A 26498-nucleotide genomic window follows, 5' to 3' on the forward strand; every position below is an offset into this window, starting at 1 on the left:
TTATATATTTTTTAAGGGTGCAATCAACAATTATTTGAAGAATTGATGAATCTGTTGATTTTTTTCCAGCTAATCAATGAATAGAAAATGAAACTTAAACTTTACTTACATCAATAAAAAAACAGGGCAATATTTCAGATTAAAAGTGCAGAAAATGTTCAAATGTTCACTGATTATGATTCATTTACTGGTTTGGACCGTAGCATGTAAAAAATAGGCAGACATTTTGATAATTCTTTCCAAAGTAAAAGATAAGGTTTGCAAATTTCTTATTTTGATGAAACAAAGTTATTCAGTCTAACCCTAAACATAATTATTAATCTTGACACTAAAAAGTTTTAATGGTTAAAAATCAATATCAATTAATCTGATACTTGATTCATTGTCAATAAATTGATAGTTTGAGTAATATATTCTTCTACTTCTAATTTGGTTCTGGAGCTGAAAAAATTCTAGAAACCCCGCTGTAGTATAAACATGCCACTGCAACTCATTTCTTGTTCACCGAACCGTGACCGTAGTGGTTTAGTTTGATTGCGTTGTGACAGGACAAGTGTATCCAAGGAAGCTTTATGAGAAAAATAATTGCTCTAAAATATTCAGTGTCCAAATATTCACTAATGAGTAAACTTTCCTGTTTGTGGTTTATGAGTCTGATTCAGTGCGGTGACTTGTGTTGATAGGTCTTTTTAATTTGTATTCCAAAAACGATCAAGTTGACTCTCCAACTACAAGTTGATAGAGTAAACTAAACGCCAGTTGCCTAATTAGTGTCAGTATTGTTTTTAAAGGCGATGATGTTTACCACTGCCGGACTAATTTTGGCTGAACATGACATTGTTTTTTTTTCCACACTGTCAAATGTATGGCAGTCCTTTCCCAACTTGCTCGGGGCACTTCTGGGCAGACAGGCTCTCTGTGAGCTTTCTAATTACTGGGCCTTATTAGGCCTGATCGGCCTGCCTTTTTTTTTGATATGTTGGCACACGAGGGAAAGTGGCAGTGGAGGAAGGCAGGAAGAAGGAGGAAACAGGGATGGCAGCTCGGAAATGATGCACCAAGGACACCACATTACATGATTTTGTTTTTACAGGGCAAATTAGACCTGAAAAAAAACTTTACGCCATTTTATAGTGGGTGCCAGACAGTAAAAAAAAAAGTGTGGGCACAACTTGACACAATCCCGTACACAGTTTTTAACACACTGTCTCCCAAAAAAAAAAAAAAAAAAATCAATTCAGTAGAGCCTCCAAGGTCAAACACAATCAGTTTTATAATAGACATTGAAGTTGCTCTATTTAAAAGCATTATTCCCACTGAAAAGAAATGTAAAGTGAATTTATTCATCACAGACTTAAATTGTTTCCATTATAAAACTCTTAACTGTACAGTAGAGCCAAAACCTAAAGTAACATTTTGAACTATCGGACAGAGAAGTTTACCTGTACACAAATATATAACTTATTTGAAATTGATTGTACAATTTCCTGTCACTATTTTCTTCTTTGCTGTAAGCGGTGCCATTTTGTTGCATCACAAATAACAAGCACACACAAAAGCCAGAGAAAGAACAAAACACAGTTGTGTAGGTAGTCCTGAATAATGTTTTTTAGTTAGATACCTTTGTCAATATAGAAATAGAATTAGTGGACTAGTGATTCTCAGGAAGGCATTACACTATATGCAGTATTATTTTCACAACACTTATGAACTCGTATTAATTTGACTGATTTTACTTTTGTGGCTTCTCTAATCCGCCAAAATGTAGTGGAGGAGTGCCAACACCTCAACACGACCACCGGGACTGCTTTTGCACAAGGAAGGACTTTGGAAAGACAGCGGTATCTATTTATTTATTTATTTTATAGTATTTTGGTTATGGTTTAGCCTTATTTCATTAAAAACAACCATTTACAATTCATAAATACCCTTTGAAAGTTACCATTCATGCTTTTTCTGTATTTACTTTTATAATATAACGACTCTTAGATAACAAGCTTTCCTCTTCACCTTTAATGCCCCCTAAAACATCATGGTGTCTGGAGAAAATGTGCTACATGCAGAAACATTTGTTAATTATCACCTTGTCAACTCATAAAACACAAATCTGAAGCGTACTATCAGTACAAGTACTGCAGTACACAATCATGCACTTCAGTGCCATTCGTTTCTAGCTGTATGATTTAGAACACGATCATATGTCTCCGTCAGTGTGTTAGTGAAAATAAAACATTTTTTTTTTGGGGGGGGGGGGGGGCACGATGGAGTAGCTGGAGGCGTTGGCCGCACAGTTCTGAGGACTGGGGTTCCCATCCCAGCCCCTCCTGTGTGGAGTTTGCATGTCCTCCCCATGCCTGCGTGGATTTCTCCGGGCACTCCGGTTTCCTCCCACATCACAAAAACATGCAACATTAATTGGACACTCGAAATTGCCTCTAGGTGTGATTGTGAGTGGACTATTGTCTGTCTCCATGTGCCCTGCGATTGGCTGAAATCCAGTTCAGGATTTACACCACCTCCTCCCCAATGACAGCTGGGATAGGCCCAAGTACTCCCCTGACCCTCGTGAGGATAAGCGGCTCAGAAAATGGATGATGAGTTGATCGATGGAGTCTCTATTAAATAGGGTAAAAATGATACAAATTGACAATAGAAATGGATTTTTACAGCTTTACAATCACAATAGAAGGAATTATGATCATGATGCAGTAACATCCCAGTAAAGGCAGACTTTTTGAACTGTATCTCATTTGATTCTCCAGTTGTACTTAAAAAACGTGTTTACCAAACATAACCTTTGGAAGAGCGACAAGGTGTTCTTTCTCCTACACATTTGAAGGCCCTGAATGCACCTATTTCATATCCCGGAAGTGGAGTGACGCTGGCGCGGATGTTGAAAACAAACCCGGGTAACTGCGTTTTACCTGACACGAGCGGAACATTGATTTATTAAACTGACTCACTTGAACCCCATCCGTGCTTGGATAACGCATGATTTAAACAACTAGAAAAGCGGCGCTTACGGAATATGGAATTATCTGGCATTATCAAGAAAATGGGTAGGCTAAGTGTTAGCTTTATGAAAGGTTGCTCGGTGGGCTGTTTAATGCAAAGCCAGTTATCGGTGCCATCTGCATTCTGCCGAACTATAAAGATGAACTTTTTACCTGAAATATGTTGCGGCTCGTATGTTAGATATTACTTCTTGTATGTATGCATCCTTTGAACAAATTTGAACTCTTAGCCAAGGCAGTTAACAAAACAAAAGTTAACAAAATCGTTCAACGCAGAACTTGTATGTTTCTAAAATCAAAATACAGCAACAAAAGGCAGATGTTTTGTTTTAAATGTAATATTTGTTTCTGTGACCTACAGGCCACATTTTAATGGAGATACGAGTGAGAGCATTGAAGAGCATTATCTCCAAGCTGAAGCACTCTCTGATTTCCATTGCTGATATTGTTCAAGAGAAGATGCTGTTTGTGTATCTCCTGGAATGGTTCAATTTCCCAGAGGTGCCAATGCAAGAGGAAGTCCTAAATTTACTTTTTACTTTATCAAAGGTAGATTAGAATGGAGGTCAGGTCCTCTGTGTTTTTCATGTCATCATTGTTTCTCGTTTCTTTCATTGTTTGATTTTTTTCGAAGCATCCAAGTGCAGCCCAAATGCTGAGAGATGTAAATGCGGAGGATTTCCTCTCCCAACTGTCTGCTAATGTGGAACCAAGACTTCGAACTGTCATCGATGCAATCCTGGACCAGCTGTTCCATCTACCTGAGATCAGCCCCTGTCGCACCACGGTCTGCACACCTGGACTCCACATTACACCTACAACAGGTTCTGCAAGTTTGGAAAAATAGTTTGTAAACTAATACAGATGAAGATGATTTTTTGAATATCCTATGTGGTGTGATATCTGAAATACCCACAGATTTACCATCCGATGAGCATCATCCTAATATTGGGTATTTCCAGAAGCAATTGCCGAACAATGCGGATGTACCTCCTCTGAAGATTGCAGGCACTGATTTTTACTTTCTTTTTGCTTAGTGCATCATGCAATGGAGCCACCAAGGTTGATCACAATCAATTGTATATATGTATCTACAGAACAACTTTTGTACTGCAATTTCAAAGCAAATATTATCATATGAAATTATGTAAAATACATCAATTCATGTGCCATCAAAAACACATTGCACACACTGTCATTCATTTCAAGTTAACTGTTAACCATTCTGTATTAAAAGTAAGTAAAACTAAAATAAAGTTACAAAAATACTTAGCCTTTGAAGACACTCCACAGATGACTGAAGGTGTTTGTGTGTGTGATACTATTAGCGCCTATTATTATTGTCAAACTTCTCCATCACAAACAAGGTAAAGAAAAGGGAAACACTTGTGTAATTAAGCCTTTCGATGCTCACTTCGTTGGACTCAAGATTTTTTTGTCCGACATTACAAACTGATGGTTCGACGTGCAAGTTTTGTTTGTAGCCCAATTTGAACTTCTGTTATAGTTGTACTCCACATTTTACCACTTTTTAGGTGTTCAATTTTGAAGGTTCCACTGGATATTTGCTGTCACTAAATTTCCCACTATGTTGCATTATGTCATAAACCATTTTTTTTCTCAAACAGTGCACGAGTCTGTGCAGTGCTTGAAGTTCTCTGTGTTTCCATGGCTGTCTTTGACAAACACTGACAGACACATTCTGTCTTCCAATGAAAGGTGAGAGGCAGTTAGTGTTTTTCTATATGAATTTGAATGCTTCATAGAATCATTGCAGTGTGTGTGATTTATGAATTCACGCTATGAACTAATGCAGTTTATTTACTGTCCAACACATTTTGATGATTACTTACACTTTTGTCGAAGTTCTTTAAGGAGCAGTAACCCCAACTTGGTCCGGGCCACGTGTGAGCTACTGTGCGATGTTATCATGCAGGACTTTCCTGCTGAGATCTTTCTCCAGAGGCCTAATATTGCAAAGGTTTGAACTTTTAAAACATGCTCTGGGTGGAAGTTAAAGTACTTGACCAAGCTGAAAAATATACTGTGTAGTTACCTGGACATTCTAAATGAGATTTAATACTGTTGGAGAGTCTCACCCAGCTCATGTTATGCAATAATGTACCCAAAATACTTGAAACAGCTTTCGGTATGATGAAGCACAGTTCTACACTGTTTCAACGACAGTAATAAATCTACATTTTAAAAAATACCAGTGCTGGCAAACATTCATGCTTCAGTCTAATCATTAAAAAGAACATTTTCTTTATAAATTTCTTTAGCCTCCCATTACTGAACTAAATTGCTGTTCAACTGCATCCGCTCATTTTGAAGATTGAATTTTATTGCAACTTTGTCCATGTAATTTTTTAAAAAGACCAGTAGTACATGACCTCATCTTAAACACCCAGAAACTAGTAGTCTCCATAAAACTGCACACACCCATGTGTATTTCCAGAGGCCGAATATCCTAAATCAGTCAAGTCATTATTGCCTTCTCTGATGAAGTCTTCCTCTCCTCAGAGTCTTCTGTCCCTTCTGAGGCTGAGGTCGGATAAAGGTAAGGCATGTTACCTACACTTGCAGGCGCTCTCCTGCCTGAGGCAGCTTTGCACGGGGCTGAGGCAGAGGCTGCGCTTTCATCGAGATCCGAGCTTCCACTCTGCCAAGCAAGGAGGTGCTGCCAGTGAGTTAATGTGACAGCATTTTGCGTCTTTTGCATGCATTCTGTTTTAATATTCAAGTTAGCTGAGCCAATATATACAGGTGTGTGTGTGTGTGTGTGTGTGTGTGTATATATATATATATATATATATATATATATATATATATGGACGTGTCATGCATAGCAAACGTTACTTTCCCCATGAAGAAAAAGGGAGCTGTCTCGTCTATTTAAGGTTCATTGTTTATTTATTTATAGTGAACTGCAACCAGTGATGAAGCATGGCATTTATTACAGTCCCACCATTTTAGGATGTACGATACTTCCCTCAGAATTTTTGTAATTTAATCAGTATCTGCAACTTTACAGTTTATTACAGAAAAAAAGGTAGAATATAGGATTTTTACATTTTCATGAAAATTCCTCCAGAAAGTTGAGGAAAAATAGCTTAAAATTAATTCGGATATTAGTAGACAACATTGAACGAACATGCGTTTGAGTTCGTTGTTTTGCTTTTACGAGCGTAGCCACGTTGAGGCACTAAGACTAGTAACAGTAACGCCCAATTCTCTGAAGACATCGCTTATTTTGTGTGGTCTTGTCATTAATTTACGTGTTTATTTCATAAAAGTTGTTAACTAAACAAGCCTGCTCCAAAACAACCGGTATTCACGCGGGAACAGAAAATGCAAGTTAACCGTACTGAGCATGTACGGAGCATGTACGAAAGCGCATGTTCAGAACTGCTTCACATAATGCGAGCGCATTTACGTCAAAAGTCATCAACGTCATGAGCCATGTCAAAGGAAATTCAGTTACACCAGGGATGCTTAATGCATCAATCGTAAAAACAAAACAAAACTAAACAACAACATTCGACTATCATCCACCTTGTCGCTTGATTCAGGTGTGGCCAATACGTTGAGCACATGCACATAAAGGCACGTTCTAGCAAGCCGGCCTCCTATGTACGGCAGTCCCGTGGTGCGTGCCACCCCCCCTCCCCAACAATATGTTGAACTAAACTTTCAACATTTTCCAAACATTGCGGGTATAGACCGTTCGTGTTTATTCCTTGACAGGCCAGTGCATTCAACTTTTCTTCAGATAGTTTGTCAGAGCAAGAATTTTTATTGATAAAAAATTTTAAATACCGTTTTATATCATGTTCTACTAATATCAGTTGAAATTGGAAATTATCTTTTCTGAGTTTTAAATTTTAGTTTTCTATTTTAGTTATGTATTTGTTCATTTTATTTTTAATTTACAGTTATGTTATATTAATTCAGTAAGTTATTTTAAGGCCATCCCTAATCACACCCGCAACTTTATCTATGAGCATGACTCACCATACCTGTACATTTTTCAAATTTGAGTGACTGTGTTTATGTACATGTATACATATATATATCTCAAATTATTAAAGGCAACTGATTATACTATAAGTATTACTAGATCTTTATCTAAGATAGTGAGCAATGTGGTCAAGTGTATCAGTACAATGCGACGTAAGTAATTTGAGACTTAAACGTTAATAGTAATTACTACAGATCTACTTCTTTAACATGTTTTGCTGTACGGTGTAGAAATTCTAGGATACATTTTCGTGTATATTCTATATCTATACTATGATATGTGTAATGTGGGAAAAAGGACAATTCTTTTGACTGAATAGTTCACTTAATTCATTTGTCTTGAGATAAGATTGCATATTTTAATGACAAATGTGATTTTGTCCTATCCAGTTATAGGGCGATGGGGGGCAAAAATATTCTGGGCTTGGCCATTGGGGAATTTCTGCCCAATTTTTTTTGGGTCAGGACTTTTACTTTTTTATGAATTTTACTTTAAATTTTTGTCTGAATTTTGTTCACAGATATCGCCAGAATGTACCACAGCCATCCATTTTTTTCAAAAATTTCCTGGGGGGGGGCATGCCCCTGGACCCCACCCGTGCTCGCATTTGTGTTTTCAGGAATTTTCACGACAGTCCACTTTCATCTCTGTTATAAATGTAAATTTTCTTTGCTTTGACTGTTTAGGTACTGTGTCCCAGAATTCCTCCTACTCTCAGGAAGCACAGACGACCCAGCGTTCACAGGCTTCTTCCCCAGCAGCGGAGTGCTCTCCTCGGCCATCTGTTGTTGGTGGAACAGGTCAGAGAGTGAGGGGTGATGGCCAAGATGGAGATGCTGGTTCCAATAGGTGGGCATCTAAATAGCTATTTGTATGTTGGCTGTCATGATCTACTAACATCTCATAGGTCTGTCTTATACTTGAGTAGCTCATGTTTCTTTCCCATCCGTCTGTTGGCCCATACAGTGGCAGCTCACATGGAAGTGCAGCTGGAGCTCATCCAGCCAGACAGACGCCTCCTGCAGATGTAGGCCTCTTGTTGCTGCCTGACCTGGGAGTGGAAGATGACCCAGAGATGGGGTTGCAGCAGCTCACTTTACCTCAATTTACTGTTATGACCCTGGAGCATGTAATACCGCTGCTTAAGACGGGTAAGAGTTTGCCCTCCACAAACACACATACCTCTCACTATCCAAATGAAGACCTTTTTCCCCAAATTGTGAAAGATGCCATAAAAGTTTACTTGCTCTTGCCATGCCATTTTAATGTGTTGAGATTCTATTATCCTCACACTATTATCCTCGCAAGGGTTGCAGGAGTGCTGGAGCTTATCCCAGATATCATCGGGCAGCAGGCGGGGTACACCATGAACTGGTTGCCAGCCAATCACATGGCACATAGAGACAAACAACAGTCCCACACACAGTCACATCTAAGGGCAATATAGAGTCCTCGATTAATGTATACATATATCATTTTAAAAATTCTAAATCCTCATATTTTCAGGCAAATTAGAACATTCTGAATTTAGTAATCTTTTAAGAAAGTCTTTTTGTTCTAAGAAAAACAGGACATCAATGTAGTTGAATTTAAAGAAAAGTGAGCAATCTTTTTGGCCTATCTTCTGACATTTTATTTAAATCAAACACTAAACTAGACTTAAAGGAAGACTCTCCCCAAATTCCAGATGTACAATAAACCCTCTAATGTGAAGTAATATTATTATTACATATATTTTGGAAATTAATTGAAATAAAAATATGGAAAATAAAGAACATATTTGAAATCCAAGCAAAATCTGGATATGTGCCAGCTCTCATAGCCAAACCCGAAAGAAACATCCTTGACTCCCCCCCTGACGTCTCCGGTGCTTAGCATTACAGACCATTCGTTCTAGCTTAGCCAAGATGCCGACTTGTTCTGCACCAAAACTGAGAGAACGCACCCAAATTAATAATCCTTCTTTAACCTCCCGTGGGATCAACCTGACAGGATAAAATTGGGGTTGTCACAGTTGAGGCTCATTCATCAGCGGGGAAATTTGCACGCATTTAATCACTACTGGTAATAGCCTCTTGTGCTGGTACGGTAAAGCAACAACATACGTTATGAGGCGCAGCTGTTCAATCTCGGACTTCCGTGTGCGGAGTTTGCATGTTTTTCCCGTGTCTGCGTGTGTGGAAACTTGCCTCCTGCCCATTGACAGCTGGGATAGGCTCCAGCATTCCTGCGAATATCGTGCAGCTAATGGATGGATGGATATATACATGTAAGCACACAACTGTTCCCGGTTACTATTTACGGCGATGCGCGCAATGGGCCACCCCTCCCCACCATCCCCGCCATTATTTTAACACGAATTACGGAGTGCTTGAAAAGTACAATTTGGGAAAGGAAAAAAAATGCCTGGCCACGCCTGCTTGTATAATCTTTACATTGAAACCAATTTCTCACAAAAGCATCAAGTCTCCGTGGTCCATATAATGGGACTGTTATTGTTGTCAACACCACGCTCCTCCCGACACATCGACTTCCGCTTGTGTGCATTCTGGCTCAAACGCTTGAACATTGTACATTATTATTTTTGTTTTGTTTGTGGAATTAGTGGAAATAGTAATAGCACAGAGCATCGACTCGCTGTCACATTCACTTTGTTGGCTCTGAGGACACAACACTTCCTGGTTACTATTTACAACGATCCGCGCTTCACCACCCCCCCACCTTCCCGCCGGTTGTTCATGAGAGATTGACTGGTTGAAAAGTACAATTTGGGGGAAAAAAAGTCTGGTGACGCTTGCCGTACAATCTCTATATCAAAACCAACTCCTCAGAAAAGCATCAAATCTCTGCGGTCCATATAATAGAACTGTTATTGTTCGTCGTTAGTGCCACGCCCCCTCTAAAATACGTCAAGTATTGGATGTGTGTCTTCTGGCTCAAGCGCCCAGGCTTCAACATTGTAAATCATGCCATTTTTGTTTTGTTTATTTGTAATTATTTTTCGCAAAAATCGTCCACAAAATGCCAGATAGTGGACGTTCTGTGTTCGGTGAAACGTATCAGCGAGCAATGGGGGGTCTGAACAGGAAGCACTGCAGGCGTGGCAAACGCTGATTGGCTGTCAGTTTTCCAGCCGGGCTTATTGGAATGTCTGAGCGAGAGAGGAATTTCGATAATATTTTTCCAATTTAAAGATGTTTCTCAGGGAAATCTGTGGATAACTCTGGCATGAAAAGAAACACTGAACCCTCATCTACTAACTTTTAATGTGTGCTCCCATTCCTAATAGTCTCGACAAAGTCTTCCTTTAAAAGAGTGCTGTTGCCCATTTTGAAATCTTTTGAGGCCCACTAAAACTTAAGTCATTTTGCGCAACATATGCAAGATATGCGACTAGGCTCGATAAATCCCACATACTCAATGTGGTTTTCATAAGCGTCTTACATAAAAATGTGCAAATCAGTGAGGACAAATTCTTTGCCTAAACTAAGGAGTATTGTTTCTTGCGTTAAATTAGCTAAAAGCAAGCATGCTAACATACTGTAGGAAACAATTACTTTCTCAGCATCACAGCTGGGATTTTACTGACTATTACATGACTGGCATGTTTTAATGCAATTCCAAATCTGCTTCCCTTCCCTGCTACCTATGTGATTAAATTAGGCTGAGAAATATTGGGACTTACCGTTTTTTTTTTCTTCTGTTACTCATTCACAAGACATTTTTTTTGCGGTCTGTTCCTCAAGTATGACTTGAAAGGGGAAAATTGAGTTTTAGATGTACAGCTCCTGCAGCTTGGAATCTGTTGCGGGAAGAGCTGGGCCACAGGAAGCCAGGTCTCTAAATCTTTTTAAAAGTAATTTGAAGGGCGGTGGATGATGATTAAACAGTTTGTAAATGCTTTGATAGTTGATTGTTTTCCAGATTTGACTAAATATGGTGACATGCCTTTACTTGCGGTTGTGGACCAGAACACTGTTCTAAAGGAGATTTCTTACCTCAGCGAGGCATTCCTTGTTAAACACTTTATAATTAATAAAATAAAATAGAAAATCTGAAAGGACTGGACCTCACATTCAGACATCGCCACATTGTTGTTCACATATCAATGTTTTACCCATCTTACAGGGCAGGTTTTCTGAGCTCCCCCTCAAAATTCTACATTTTGACTGCATCAAAAGGGTTCCTTGGATAGTTCCTCTAAGGTGGATTAAAACCATAGATTTTTTTTTTTAATAAACATCATCAAGCAAGATGGAATGTGCAGTAAATACAAAGTAACTAATCAACTTTTTGTAACCATTTGTCAAAATATCAGACAAACTACATAGATTGCACCACAAGGTAGCACTTTGAGGTCATGTATTATTTTTTTTAAATTTCTCATTTTGGAGAATACAGCGGAATGCCACTTTACAAGAGAGCCAACCACAAGAGATATTGCAGGGGGTGAGGGTGGATTCGGAGCTTTTGCGGCTACGTTAAGGCTGAGACTTCTAAAATGAATGATAAAATGAATGTTTGTAAAATATGCAGTTCTGGGTGAACAAATACATTGATATTAAAATTGATTTATAGCATATGGGAAAAGAGCACTTCAAATAATCCACCAGTAACTTGTCAAGAAAGCTCTCTGTCCTTCTCATTCTTTTGTATTTCTCAGATGCTTCACGTGTGTTCTGTTGTGTTCTGGAGCTGCTGTTTGACACCGTCCTCCTGCTTGGTGAAAGCATCTGTGAACTTGTCTGGGACGATCACAGCCTGGTGGGGATGGAGCTGGCAAGTCAAACCACATCTTGTGACAGCCTCTTATGCAGGATGAATAGATGAGCTTCACTAGATGGGGGAGGGGCAGGTGTACTGGATTTTGCCCCCAGGCAAATTGCCACAAACAGAGGCATATGCTACTCAAGAGTCAACGTGGCGTGTGATTAAGCAAGATGAAATTCAGGATCTTGTACAAACTTTCATTTTAGAACAAACATACTGTGAGTTAAAAGATTTTAGTTGCTGTTTTAGCTTTATACAGTGTACATACTGTAAATAAAATAGGTACGGTATTCACCAAACATTTGGATGCAGTCAGAGATGTACACATTTTTGGAACAGACAATCCCAGAGATGAGGAAGAGGTAATAGAATCTGGATGCGGATATACATATAGAATACAAAATAGAAATGCCGAAAATAATAGAGGTCCTGTATATTTTTAGACCTTTGATTGACAGGTGACCAATCCAGGGTGTAGTGTGCCTGCTGAATGTCAGCTGTCATAGGTTCCATCTCCAGTATCAAACAATGATGGATCAATTTAAAAAAATAACAATAAAAGCTATATTATACAGATTTTCTTTTTTTTTTTTTATCCTGAGAACCATATTTTCATCCTCAGTTAAAGATTATGTTCCTCTGCTTGTTTGCTCACACTGTACACTGTCAAGACAGGTAGTCCTCAGGCCCTCTGCTGTTTAATACATGCCATTCAACGACTTGCGGTCTGTTTTGTCATATTTATATGGAGCACAGTTTTGTGCGGCAGACCTTGAGTTTTTTTGTCCTGTGGGAACACACTTGTCTGCGCCAACCAAACAATAAACAAGACACTTACTGCCCCCTACTGGTATTAATCACCGTTCCTCATGGAACAAAGTGGCTGAGAATAGATTGCTCCAGTTTCTTCATTGTCTGATGGATGCATCTGTATTTTGTACGAAAATAGCACTCAAATCCTGCTTTACATACATTTTTGTATATCTGGATTGAGCAAGTATTTCCCTTAGCTTTCAGCAACTATCTTTGCCTTGTGTGTGAAGTGAAGAGTCACGTGATGGAACAACATTCTTGGTTCTGTGTATTTTAGAAGCAGAAGCTGCAAACATGCATGAACCTACTAGCAGATGTACTGAGTTACCACCAGAACAATAGCAGCAGTCCTCAAGTCCACCACAGAGTTGCATACACAGGCTCTGCTGTATTCACCATTAAGTACCTGCAGACCATACTTCCTCTTGAAAAGGTGCGTGTAGTACCAACTTAACGCTATAGAAAGTTATTAATAATAATGCTCAATGCTTTATCTCGCAGGCGAGTGGGAATGTCCCAGAGAGTACAGTAACAGCTATTTTTCACATGTGCCTGGACAAGTCATTTGGAATGGCACTACCCAGCATGCAAGAAACTGCAGTGGCCTATGTGGAGCAGTTGAACTCTGACAGCCATGAGCTGTACAGTCGAGTGAACCGAACTGCTTTGTGGTTGGAATCCACTTGCTGCTTCCTCAAGGAGGCAAAGAATGAGGTATATATGCATGTCACCTTAAAATACATTGAGACCTCAAATTTCAAACAATCCCTTCTGTGATTCTTGTCAAAGTTCCAAAACAAAAATTTCCACGTAAAATGAGATAAAATGAATTCATTTGTCCAGGCTTCCTTATAAAATATACAGCAATGTATTGCTTTGTGTAATATTTTAACTGTCATACAAGTGTAAAGAGAAACCTGTCACTGTTAAATAAAAAAATAAAATAGAATGCTTACACTTCAAAGACCAGCATATTATATTCAATGGCATCTCTATGAACGAACGCTTGCTCGGAAAATATTTTCTCTTGTTACAAAGGAAAATTCAGGGTAAGGAAGGAAGAAATAGGTGCTAGATTCCCAGCCCCCAAATTCCATCGAACGTAAACATCCTGTATCTTGATCTTGGTTTGTTTAGTGCGATAGAGATGCTCTCCCATTGGCTATCGCTGTAGCATCTTCTTGCCATCCCAAAATCAAATACAGGGCTAGGTTTTTTTGTTATTAAAAACAATGAAAAAATGTGTTTTTCTAGGGCATTGAAGCAGATTAATAGAATTTATATTCATTGATAAATGACAAATGTATATAAACAAATGTATTTGATTAACCAGTAAGATCAGGTACAGGCTTTGTCAGGGAGCAAAAATATTGTTTATGTGTTGCTCATTCTACTGCCCGGCCAGAGCCAACAAGTTCAGTTTCCAGGTCTGTGGTTTCCAATAAAATTTTCTTGTTTGCTCTCATTACTGATACTCTTCTCTGGTAACGTTACAGAAAATAAGATGACAACAACAAAAAAAATTAAAAAAAAAATGAAAAAAAAAGCTTTCCCAAGAGTTTGGAACGTGTCTGTAGGAATTATTGTTCATTTAACCATGAACCTTTGTAAGGTCACTGAGCCTGGTGAACCAAAACAAACACATTTAACATGCCTATATAGACCTCGCTTTGAGCATTGTCGGGAAATATTTGTCCAACGTACATTTAGATGCAACATGTAGGTTATAGAATAAAGTCATCAAACTCATAGCCTTTGGTGCTAGATCTGGTTTTATGTGGCCTGTAAAACCAAATCAAGTCAATTCCATACTGAAGTTTCAAATTGTTGCGGTATTGCAAAAGTAGTTTTTTGTTACCAAACCGCTTTTTATAGTAACTCGAAAAACATTTAAACAATTATCCTTGATGTCAAATTTTAAAATTACTTATCCATCAACTTTTTGTGTGTATATAATAATATAATGAGGTTAAACATTTAATGGCTCCATGAGGGAAAACGTAACTACGTGTCCAACGAGAAAAATTAGTTTAGCACCCGCCCACTGTGATTTGCTTGAGACCAGTTGAGTGTCCCCCATCTCTCGCCCAACGTCAAGTTGGCTTGGCTCTCTCTCACCCGCAGCCCTTGTGAGGATTAGCGGGCCATAAAATAGGTATATGAATGAACTAGCCCAATCACTCATTGGTCAGTTAATGATTGAAAGTTTTTTTTTCCCAGCATTTTAGCCCATTTAGCGTGCAAGTCACTCTGATTCCAACTGACACATTATTTCTTCATTAAGGGAGAGAAGAACTGGCCAGATCTACTGGAGCTGGCAGACCAGGCAATAGATGGGCTTCCATTTCACGAACACTTACCGGTCATCAAGGAATGTGTTCATTTCTGCTCCTACTTGTGAGTTGAAGCGGATGACGTTAATCACCACATATGCTTCATCACATCAATCGTCTTTTCAACTGTTGTGCCTTGCGATCAGGTGGAAGTTTGATCAGCCTAGTCCAGTCCTCCAGACGGAGAGTCAGAAAATCCTCCTCAAGCTGCTGTCACATCCATTGCTGCCCGTCAAGATAGAAACCTACACGTGCACATTAACTGTGGTCAAGGTCAGAGCACGGTGTCTTATCAGACATGCAGTCAGTGTTTAAATCAGAGTTCACGGCAAAAACAACAACCGAGGGCGGGCACTCATGGATCAACTGCTGTTACTGTTGTGCACCATAAGTTAACTCTGGCTTTCACTGATACATAAACACATGTTTTTAGTGATTTTTTTTTTTTTTTTAAACTATACTTGCAACAGTAAGGTGTTTATACACCACCTACAGGAATGCCTAGGCATCCAGAATGTGTCGAAACAAGAGTCGGGAATCTGCGGCGGAGTCAACTTCCTCCTACACCACAAGGTGCTGTATGAAATAACCGCCTTTGGCCTCCAGGATTCTGCGGAGAAGGTGTGCAAACATTTCTCTCTGTCTTTTGGATGTAATCTATTGTAATACAGTTCATGCCAGTAGAAACTCCTTTTAAGGCCCAAAGGAGTCAGTCGACTTATTTCCTCAAGATTCACCATTTCATAGTGCACATTTATGCAAGAAGCCTACTGGTCAAAACTAGATACATTCCCTTTCAGAGTCCTACAGTCACACTTTTCATCTGATGGATATTGTATGAAATTAAAGCAAGAATGATATTCATTTTGAAAGTATTCAAATGAAGATTGCTGTGGTAGCTGAGATCTGTCTCTTGCTCTCTTTCATTGTGTGTGTGTGTGTTTCTTTCGGCTTGTCCCTTTCTGGGTCGCCACAGCATGTCATCTCAGATGAATGCACATATTTGTCTGGCACAAGTTTTACGCCGGATGCCCTTCCTGACGCAACCCTTCTCAGGGAGTGGAGGCCCCAGTGGGATACGAACCCACAACCCCTGGTTTACCAAACCAGTGCTCTAACCACTGAGCTACAGGGCCTCTTGCTCTCTTTCATTGTACCACTCCCAAATTAGGACAATCAGAGTATGACCATTCATGATTTTCAGCTGGTTTCTCTAACATTTCATAAACAATTGTACATTTTCAATTCTAGAATGTTCGTTTTGAACAATATCGATATGATAGCTGAGGTCACTGCAGGCAAAAGTCATATCAATGTCTTCCTTTTCTCAGCTCTGCTCGTCATAATTTTGACTGATCTTCAATGATCACAGATATAAAACAAAAAAAACATTTTAACTTACATCAAATCAAAAATGCTTTTCATCCTGAATGATGTCCCAATTACTGTGGCTAAGGAAACTTTGGCCAAAAATCGCATCAGCACATTCCTTTTCTGAGCTCTGGCAGTCACAATTTCCAACTCATCTTATTTTGAATCGTAGGCATCATATCATGTCAAAGCAAGCACACACAGCAAGAAAAGATGACTGAGGTGCTGGAGGGCAAAATTCAAATCATTTTATGTTTCTGTTGTGAGCTCTGCCAGTCATGATTTCTGACAGATATTCATCAGACTTTTTGGGATTTTTGTACTGTACTATTCCATAGCAAGAACTGAATAAAATTGGAGAGAGACCTGACATCAAATTAAATCTGCACAATTTTCAACTTTTTCCTGTAAAGTTATTATAAAAGAGCAAAAATGCTGTTTGAGGGGTATGTGGCCTGTGTAGGATTAGTACTGCATATATTATTTGTCATTAAACTTTCTTTACATTTCAGTGTGTTTTATTGAGAGACCCATATGAGTGAACATTAACAGTGAAGTTGTGAGCTTACTAGCTAAATGGCGACCTTGAATTTTACTCAACTCTGGGGAAAGTCTAATTATCTGTTGTAACACCCCACTGTGTCCCTTAAAATGTTAATTCTAGCCATTTTAAGGATCCTGAGGCAAGGTCATTCATGGAAAATGACTCTGACCAGGCATCCATTTTTAGAGATGTTAGTTTAGGTTGTGGTTGTGAGGGGTAACAGTAATTAAACAAAAGGCCCGCGCAGCAGTTATGTGCATCACGGGCCCTGTAAAGCTCCCCAACATAATATTAAGGCCGTTAAACTGCCAGTATCACCTAGTGTTAGACATTTAAAACTCTTGTCACTTGCATTACCTGCTGTCTTTATCCACAGTGCTAAATGTCAATCCACCACTTAACCTGTGATCTACAGGTGAATGTCGCTGCCAAGGATATCCTGCTGTTCCTGCTCAAGGGACGATTGATGATGACAACATCAACCTGGGACAGATTTATTGCAGCACTTTCCCGGGTCATCGCTGTATTACAGGTGTTGTGCTCTTGGAATATTTTATAAATACTGCATACCAAACAAAGCATTGCAATGTTCAGGATTTATTATCTATTAATGGGGAGAGGGGTGTGGGGGGCCGAATGTTCCCCTGTTATCAAAGTAACTGATCAAAAGTGCAAATGTAGTGATTGTGTACCAACAAAAGCTGATTATTGAGCTGCCAAAGAGCAATGTTTTATCATTTACATAGTCCTATTTTTTTTGTTTGTGTGTATGTGTCTGTGTGTGAGTGCTTGTGTGGGTGCATTCACAGCATGGGGTGTTGTTATTAATTGTTCCATTTCAGGCAACCAAAAGCCTAAAATCCCTCATAAATATGCATGACACTGACTAGGCTGTCTAGTGTGATTTAATTCAAGGGGGCCATTCAGAATTGCGTCCAACTTGTCAACAAGCGACAAAATGAAAACCACCCGTAATATAAGTCATGCATATTTTACTTACTTTCGTGTTTTTATCAGGAATTCCCCATTGTTCACTTGATTGTCTGCCAAAGCAGCTTGAAAATGTGTGTCTGTTGTGTGTGTGTGAGGCAGGGTTATGCCAGCACTGAGGAGTCACTGGGAAACTGTGTCTTGCTGCTGAGTGACATGTCGGAGGTGGCGAGAGACGACACGTTTCCAAGCACAGCCAAGTTAAAAGCAGCTCTCAGACTTCTTTTCACTAGACAGCCCACGTGAGTCAACATTTCTAATGACATCTCCCTGTGTGTGTGTGTGTGTGTGTGTGTGTGTGTGTGCGTACCCACATGTACATGCCATTTTCCTGCCCAGAATGTACGTGTGTTTTTGCACGGTAATGACATGGATCTTCTGTTCCTTGGCTTGGCCTTGTTTTTTGGTGAGCAACCCACAGGAGCTCTTGGGACTTTTTGTGATCGACATATTATTACAGTCTGTTGCTGTCGGCCGATCAGCTCATCAAGTCATCTAAATGCTTTGCGAGGTCTGTGTAAAACAGCTACTCGGTCCCAGTCTATGAATATTGATGGAAATGGAAATTCACAGCCGGCCAGTCGATGAGCTCCGGTGAATTTTGAACACATAACAGATTTGTCTGCTCTGCTTGCTGCTTTTGTTAGTGATTATGTGAGGAGTATTTTGCTTCTGAATTGGCTTGTGTACTGCCATAATGAAGATAAAACAGCTTCTTTCCTGACAAGACTAAAGTTGATTTATGTGGTCATGCTGAGAGAAGATGATTATTTTCTTGGGTGGGTTTTCAATTAAGTGTTCTGTTCATTGCAAATAGGGTGAGAATAGCAGCAGTTGAACACATTATGGCCCACCTAACTGGAGCACACGATGCTAAAACAACTAGACCACAGCTGCACCAGTCAGTGACCTCCTCGCTTCCCAATCTCTATTGCATCAGACATCTTGTGGACGTCACTCTTGACACCAAAAGCAAGTCTGTTTTGAAGGTATAATGACACACAATACTTAGCAAAAGTTGGGGATAGTTGGCTTTTGGGTGGAATTTCTGAATGAGTTTAAAATGATCTATAAACCTCACAGGTGAACTTTCACCTCTAACCGTTTAAATTCACATGTTCAACTCTTATGTGTTTCACTACTTTCTGTACAAGCAACTTTTTTTTTTTTTTTTAACAGTGAGCTGTATGGGAAAATTAACATGATTGTACGTTTTTTCCCCTAAGTATGTCCACTTCTATACTTTTCTATGACTCAGATCTTGGTCTCTCTATTTGGTATCTGCTGGTGGTACTGTCACTCTGAACTCAAGTGAAACTTAGTAACCAATTCCCTCGAAGAACATCCCATTTGAAGCCTCACCAATTACTGTTGATCAATTGTTTGGTGTCCTGATCTCATGGAGTTATTCAACAAGTCCTAACCCTAACCCTCACCCTAAACCCTAACCCAATTATTTGAGTAAGTGACGTTGTACATTTTCTTCAAATGAAATGAAAAGTGGGTGCCACAGTGGCCTACAGAAGTGATCTGAAAAGTTTTGGATGTGCAACATTTTCTTTAAATAAAATGAAAAGTGTGTGGCACAGTGGAGGACTTGTTAGCAGTTCAGAGTGTATGCCGCCACTTGCCCAAAAATAGCTGGAATAGGCTCCAGCATGCCCGCGACACTGTAATGACGATAAGCGGTACTGAATTTTGATTGATGGATGAAAAATTATAATATAAATATCGAATATATCTATTTTCAGTATTCCTTAACACGGTGTCATTTGCCATTTTCCCATGCAAAAGTGAACCTTTTTTTTTATAGTGAACCTTAGCTTTGAACCTCTGACTCCATTGGATATAACAGATAGTATCAAAAACAATTTTTGCAGTGCCCACAATGTTTTGGAAAAATATACCAAAAAAGAAACAGAAAGATACTGATTGGATGACTTTAATGTTAATTTTCTTCATGATTGATTAAGAAGTATTTCTCGTGCCAGTCCTTATGGGCTCCATCGAAAGTTGTGTTGTTGTGTGTTTATGTTTGATGTTAATTAGGTGGAGGCGGTGGAGAAGCTCTTTTGCATGTTGTCCTCGGACACTATTGACTTGGCTCTGAGAAGATCTGCTGCCGAGCAGCTGTCTGTGGTTCTGCAGGGTGAGCTTTCTCTAAAAAACTCCTTACGCTTCTCTTCTGTAATTTTTCTAAACTCTTTAAGGATCACCTTTTAGTTGACATCGGCGTTTCCAACAATATACCTGAGTACTGTCAAACCAAAGCATTACTGTTTTTCCAGAAAAACTGCTGACTGGTTACTTTCTTGGCCTCTGCTTACTTTACTTCTCTGCTTCCTAAATTGGTTTCACAACACACTCTGTCTTGCTCTCATCGCTCTGTTGAAGTTACAAACAGTGCAGCAGAGTGCTGTTGCAGTCAATTACAAGGTGATCTGACTGCAACACAACTGATTTCTCTTTTGTGACACAATTTTATTGAATTCATATGGTTGGTTTTATTGTATGAAGAAAGACACAGAACATAGACACAGAACATTACTTATCACCTAAGCAGGTCGGCCGGATCAAATTTTGAACTTGTTTCAAGTAGAAAATTATGCATCTATTTGTTAATTAGTAGTTTTAAATTTGCAATCAATAGCCAGTTGTGCTAAAATATAAAATGGCATCACATATTGAAAACAAATAATAAAACGTTTACAGTACTTTGACATTTACAGATTTACTTCCACCACCAACAAGTTAATAATAAAACAATAATAATCAACTATTATTATTATATTTATTATATTTTGTTATGTTACATTACATTATATATTATGTCCATTATGTGGACTTGATGAACCACATTTTCAAAAATTTCGGCCAAATAGAATGCACTAGTTAGCTACTGCTGAGTCAGTGTGAACCACAATAGTTTACTGTCTAAAGAAGTCAAGCATGCCTCAGTAAAAAGAAATCAAAACACACTTTTCCGTTGTCAGAGGGAATTTGTTCTCATTCATATTACAAAAAAAAAACATGTTTAATGTTCATTGTCTTAGAAAATATTTGTGTTCCAGATGTTCAAACCCAACAGAACACTAGATATAAAACGGCTTTTTCAGAGTTTTGTTTTAAATTGTTTGCATGATGCATGATGTAATTAAAAAACATGAGACATTGAGATGGTATTGCAGTGTTTCCACTACAATTTTCTTTTTGAAGTTTGTGCATAAGCCTGTATTTTTTATTCTCTTCTTTCTCTGTAGACACAACAATGCATCCAGTTCTGAAGAATCTCGGAATAACTGATAGAGCCATTTCTTTCCTTATTGACAGTGTCAATGGTAACAAGGTAAAATCACACCTGCTTTGGCTAAACAGTAAATTATCAAACACTATGGTAATTTAAGACAAATGGAAGCAATCCTTGCTGTGTGTGCACAGTCAACAATAACAATAACTCTGAATGACCTCATTGATGCGCACATGTAAGTTCACTTGTTGCCAGTGGATGTTGAAAAGATCCACTGAGCCATGGATGATAGAAAGATGAAATGGCCTGTATTAACAATGTCAGGCAGGCCCCGTTCGGGTGTGTTTTTAGCCCTGGAGCCCATGAATCAGATGCTGCGTTTGACTACATTAAAGTAGACACTGAATGAGCTGTCTGCAGGTGCTATTTGTCCCATCGCGTCACTGGAGTGCCAGTTAAAAGAGTTCACTTGGACAGTGTGTGGGAGGCTACTAGTATTTTTTTCACCGACAATTAAACACCAAATGTAATTTCTTCGTTGTCATTCTGCACAGAGCTTGGACTGCATGCTGGAGCCGTGTGTGTGTATCCTGAGAAAACTAGTGTATGCTGATCCACCTCTGAGGACTAGCTTGGCGCAGCGCAGCCTCCTACTCATCACTCTGCTCCGAGGTGGATTATTTAAGATAGACATTTCATTAAGAATACACTGTGTACAGTATACCGTGTAGCTCACAGGCACACTTGGATACAGAAATACAACATAGCTGTTCATAGACTAATACATTTTCACCATATTATGGCATACCTAGTACTCACTGGACTCTGAATTAGGAAAAAGAGTTCCCAATTTAAACTTTTAAAAAAAATTACAATTAGCTTTTGCTTATTATTTTGAGTTGAATTTTTTTTGTCAAGTTTGTTTCTCTCATAATGTCATTATATTGTGTATGTGTATCTAATTGTGTATCAATTGGATACAGCTACTTTAAATGTAATCTAATTACTTATTTTAAATTATGCATATTTTTAATGTAGTCCTTTATCTGTCAAAGATTCAACTAATATCTTTAGAGTAATTGCCTTCAGCTGAGGTTTCCAACTATAGATTTTCATCCATCTGCCACTATGTCCATAGAGATTCTTTCGATGTAGGAAAAAAAGGTCATAGTTTTTTTGTTTTATCATCCAATACTTGAAATCTTAATGTGAACCAAAAAAGCCTCTCTTCAATCTTGCTGGCTTCATAACAAGTTTTTATTATAGTTTGTATGGCGCTGAAAATTCCTTTTCATTTGAAAACTAACTAACTAACCTGAATTTCGGTTCACTTTAGTTCAACTACTTGTATATTACAGAGTGGTACATCTCAATAAATAATATCGTATTGTGGAAAAGGGATTTATATCATTACTGTAGTTGAATTAAAAACGGAGAATTTAGGAATACATGATAAAGATCTACTGTGCACTGGGTGAAATATTTAACACTTAAAATTGTATTTTATTTTATATTTTTTACAAATGTAATTATAGTTTACAGCTAAAATACTCAAAATTTACGATCTGAAAAAGACAAAAATCTAAATCAATCAAAACTGATATTTAGTATAGAAATTAAGTAGGAATTAGCCTTGTGGAAAGTGTGTTCATTCATATGCAGTTAATACTTGGTGCTCCTTTGGGATGAATTATCCAGGGATGACGGCAATCATCTTTTCCATGATATTTCCTTCATTTATTGAGCTCTATCTGTTTATTGTGCATACATAGTACATACTAAATTGGATTTCATGCTCTGTCTTCTATATAGCATCCCTAATCATGAAGGCAAACAATAAGAACAGGAACGAGGCTGCTGTCCTAATGAGTTTGCTGCTCTTTGATGAAATAAGCAGCATGGAAATATGGTGAGTTAACATCTGCTATCGCCCGCCTCCATTCAGAACTTTGGCATTTCATCTTACAGTAATTTATATTGGCATATTAGGTCAGACAAATCACGAAATGATGGAAGTCTCCCAACATTCTCTCTTCCACTGTCAGTAGTGCGCAGGTAAACTTGGAAACCGCAGTAATCCGTCTTTATTTGGTTGTCCATAAATGTTTCTGTTTAACATTTCTGTCTCTTTTACCCGTTCAGATACAACATGCCATTCCAAGCTGTCAGTCATCATGCTGTCAGCCCATACTGTTGTACCCTGATACCCATCTCTGATCTACTGGTCTTGGCCCCTGCTCGTCAAGCCCTGCAGGTGGCCTGGAACGTTGCATGGCACAATGGTGTGGACAACCTGCTTGAGGATTGCAATGGCTCGACCAACAACAATGAGTAATACAATAACCCCCTGTGAAAAATTGTAGTAATTTTCAAAGGTTTGATATCTCGTGTTTCATTTGTCATCATTTAACTCTAATGGGGCTTAATGGAAACAGATGAATATGCTTCTAAAAGTTTAAACCAGCTTTATTGCTGCATTCCTTAGCACCAATAATGTGTATTGAGAGCTACTGTTCTGTCCTATGCCGGAGAATTTTTGAATACATGATTAGATTCCAACAGCCAGTTAATTGCTGTGAATCATGCTTGAAGTTGCTTTGTGTCATCCGCACATCTTTTTATATTTTCCTTTATCAACATATTTATTTTCTGGATCCTACTTTCTGGGAAATTGTCTCCTCCTGTGATTGTTTTTTTTCCCCTTTTTTTCCCCAAGCTGCTGCACCTATAACCTAAAGTCTGGCACCTCCCAGAAGAGACAAACCACTGTGTTCTGCAGTTTACGCATCCTTTTGTGTGCATTTTGTGTAACCCTCAGATTCCATGTTGACTTGAAGCTTTCTGAAGCTCAGATTGCGTCATTGCGAATAACGCACCTTCCCACTGCCCTGAAAGACTGCGTCCAGGCTGTGGTCTCAGCGGCGGGACACAGTTCAGTCATTGCGGCTCTCTCCAGGCTCAACATCCATTTGATGATCGAGAGACTGTCCATCCCTTCCGCAGCCACCTACAGATGTAGAGAAATCCTACACTCGCTCGCCTGGCAGGCTGCCGTGACCAGGTACACACAGTGCAACCTCCAAAGTTAATCACAATCTCTCTATTATAAAACTTTCAAATTCTTCCATGTTAGACTCATCCAACCTAGGCCTTTAGAATTGGAGAAAATGTCTCAAACAACTTATAAAAATCCCTAAAACAGCCATGCTTTTTTCATAGTGCTCATTGTCATCAGCACATCCTGAACTGGTCGCCAGTCAATCGCTAGGCACGAATTATTAAAAAAAATTCACCCCTATGGAGAATTTAGAGTGTTCAATAAAGAACTTGCGTGTTTTTGAAGTGTTGGAGGAAGCCGAAGCACCTGAAGAAAACCCACGCAACAAGAAAATTCGACAGAGGAGGGCTGGAGGTGATTTTCGAAACCCAAACCCTGACTTAAAGGCAGAAAACAACTAGGTCACCCACATACTTCTCACCCAACGATATTTAACCCACAAATTTTCGTTTAAAAAAAAAGTTCATCATTGCATCATGTTTTTTCATGAAATTAGTGTGGCATTTGAAAAGGTTTGAGGGTGTTTGTCTAATCCCTGATTAGTTGATGAACTGAGCTGTTTCACAACACTTTTGTCCATTTTGTCTCCAGTATGTCTTATTTGGCTGAATGAATGAAGCTAATTAAGGCATGGTTTTTATGGCCACCATTATCTTGACTGCTTCTGCAATTCAGCAGAACAGCATGGGATGGCACTTGCTCTAAATTAAATGTCTTCATAGCTCAGATGGGTAATTTCTTCTACTCTATTAGTGCATAGTTTTCTGACACGGTTAATAAGATATTGAAACAGATGCGATTAATTAACCTCTAACTTTGACATATTTTCAAGCAGAACTATGAGTTATTTCGAATGTGTCTGCTTTAATGGTTTGTAATCTGAAACAACAAATAGATGTATTTGCGTTGTTTCCTTGTCGATAAAACGGCATGTTCTTTCTCAGCGCTCTCTCGTGGTGAGCTCTCTCTTTGCTCTTGCTCCCTGCAGGTTTCTCCAGGTTCATCCAGCCTCTGTGGAGGATGAGAGGCTGCTGTCGTACGTCATTGCATTTCTGAACGCATACTTCAAACATGCGTGCACATACTGGTCAGACCCGGAGGACAAAGACCTGCGCTGGATGTTAGAGCTGCTTCTCAATGAGGTAGGCAGCATGTGTTTTATAGAAAAGCTGAGCAAAGCAGTAATATGTGCATCTCTGTTATGGTAGTCTTCTCTCCAACATAGATTGTGATGTACTGTACCTGTAATCAAAGTAACAATAACAAGGGTTTACAACAACACTAAATAATTTTCCTCTTCCTAAAATCATCCAAAAAATTGCATCACAGCTTCATCTCAGACATGCAGTAATGATTACTTCTTGGACTTTTTACTTGGAGAAAAATATTTGCTGCAACCATTTTTTGTAAAAGAGTTGATTTCAGAATTTAATCAGCTTTTCATTGATGTATGTATGAGGATGCATGAGTGCACACATTTCGAAGCAGGAGGCCCCATCTCTCTCTTGGCTATACTCCAATTGAATGCCTGGTTATGGCGAGACACAACGCCCTCACTTTTGTGTAATCACACAACCGCATCTGAGGCTTTCTGCACATCCATTCGTGACATATGACAGTGTGGTATTCAAGATGGTAGCCATTACAGACGTCACATTCAAATACAAATCCTGAAGGGCTACAAAAATTTTTTTCAATACGTCAGCTACGCCACATGCTGTATATTACAATACTGTAAGATTCAAAGTGTACTTCATATTCCTAAACAACAAAAATGAAATTTTTGACTGTCCACTTTTATTTAGCAAAAAACTTGAAACATTTTTATGCAATCTCCATGAGCGAACGTCCCCAAAAACGAAAGTGAAAGTTAAAAATAGCTCTCACGGTAGTGAACTCTGAGTGACCCTGTAACAGGAGTGTAGCTGAAGTGTACGCCTCTGTTGATAGTTCAGGTGGGAAGCTTTCAATGTGTCGACCAGAACATGACTTGAGGCTATACGCAGAGAACGAATGGTAATAAATTGGAAGAGGCTGATATTTTCTCTTTTTCTCCTATACTTCCATTCTTAGACAATTCTTGAAAATACGTGTGTATGTGAGTGTCTTGTAAGATTCATAGGCAGCTGTTTGCTATTTGCGATGGGGATCCTTCCCAATCCTTTGTGAATAATGTGGCTTCAATCTCAATGGATTTGGTTCTGATGCAGACTTTATGTACTGTAGCGCGCTCATTGGCTGTGTGCCTTGTTCAGTGTGGTACCATTAGCAGATCAAAATGCATAGCATGCTCGTGGAGCGTGATTTCTGGTGGACATGAATCTAATTCCACTTATT

General features: G+C 38.9%; 1 protein-coding gene across 3 annotated transcripts in view; it reads left to right on the plus strand.

Moving 5' to 3' along the window:
• Window positions 1-2821: 2821 nt before the first annotated feature.
• Window positions 2822-26498, plus strand: part of rttn (rotatin) — a 43452-nt gene continuing 19775 nt past the window's right edge. Inside the window, exons 1-26 of one of the 3 annotated variants that reach the window (XM_061805511.1) lie at window positions 2822-2909; window positions 3376-3563; window positions 3649-3838; window positions 3933-4022; window positions 4643-4733; window positions 4881-4995; window positions 5538-5700; window positions 7722-7884; window positions 8002-8186; window positions 11699-11814; window positions 12896-13051; window positions 13120-13332; window positions 14903-15015; window positions 15098-15224; window positions 15447-15572; window positions 17282-17398; window positions 17959-18098; window positions 18674-18845; window positions 19906-20005; window positions 21117-21202; window positions 21658-21775; window positions 22916-23012; window positions 23093-23158; window positions 23246-23434; window positions 23922-24164; window positions 25150-25303. In XM_061805511.1, coding sequence (XP_061661495.1) covers window positions 2891-2909; window positions 3376-3563; window positions 3649-3838; window positions 3933-4022; window positions 4643-4733; window positions 4881-4995; window positions 5538-5700; window positions 7722-7884; window positions 8002-8186; window positions 11699-11814; window positions 12896-13051; window positions 13120-13332; window positions 14903-15015; window positions 15098-15224; window positions 15447-15572; window positions 17282-17398; window positions 17959-18098; window positions 18674-18845; window positions 19906-20005; window positions 21117-21202; window positions 21658-21775; window positions 22916-23012; window positions 23093-23158; window positions 23246-23434; window positions 23922-24164; window positions 25150-25303 — 3537 coding nt within the window. In that variant the 5' untranslated portion in view covers window positions 2822-2890. Of the gene's footprint in view, window positions 3060-3375; window positions 3564-3648; window positions 3839-3932; window positions 4023-4642; window positions 4734-4880; window positions 4996-5537; window positions 5701-7721; window positions 7885-8001; window positions 8187-11698; window positions 11815-12895; window positions 13052-13119; window positions 13333-14902; window positions 15016-15097; window positions 15225-15446; window positions 15573-17281; window positions 17399-17958; window positions 18099-18673; window positions 18846-19905; window positions 20006-21116; window positions 21203-21657; window positions 21776-22915; window positions 23013-23092; window positions 23159-23245; window positions 23435-23921; window positions 24165-25149; window positions 25304-26498 lie in introns of all 3 variants that reach the window. The other 2 variants (XM_061805510.1, XM_061805512.1) reach the window with 2 other exon arrangements.

The sequence above is a fragment of the Syngnathoides biaculeatus genome, chromosome 19 (assembly GCF_019802595.1).
Source record: "Syngnathoides biaculeatus isolate LvHL_M chromosome 19, ASM1980259v1, whole genome shotgun sequence".
NCBI lineage: Eukaryota > Metazoa > Chordata > Actinopteri > Syngnathiformes > Syngnathidae > Syngnathoides > Syngnathoides biaculeatus.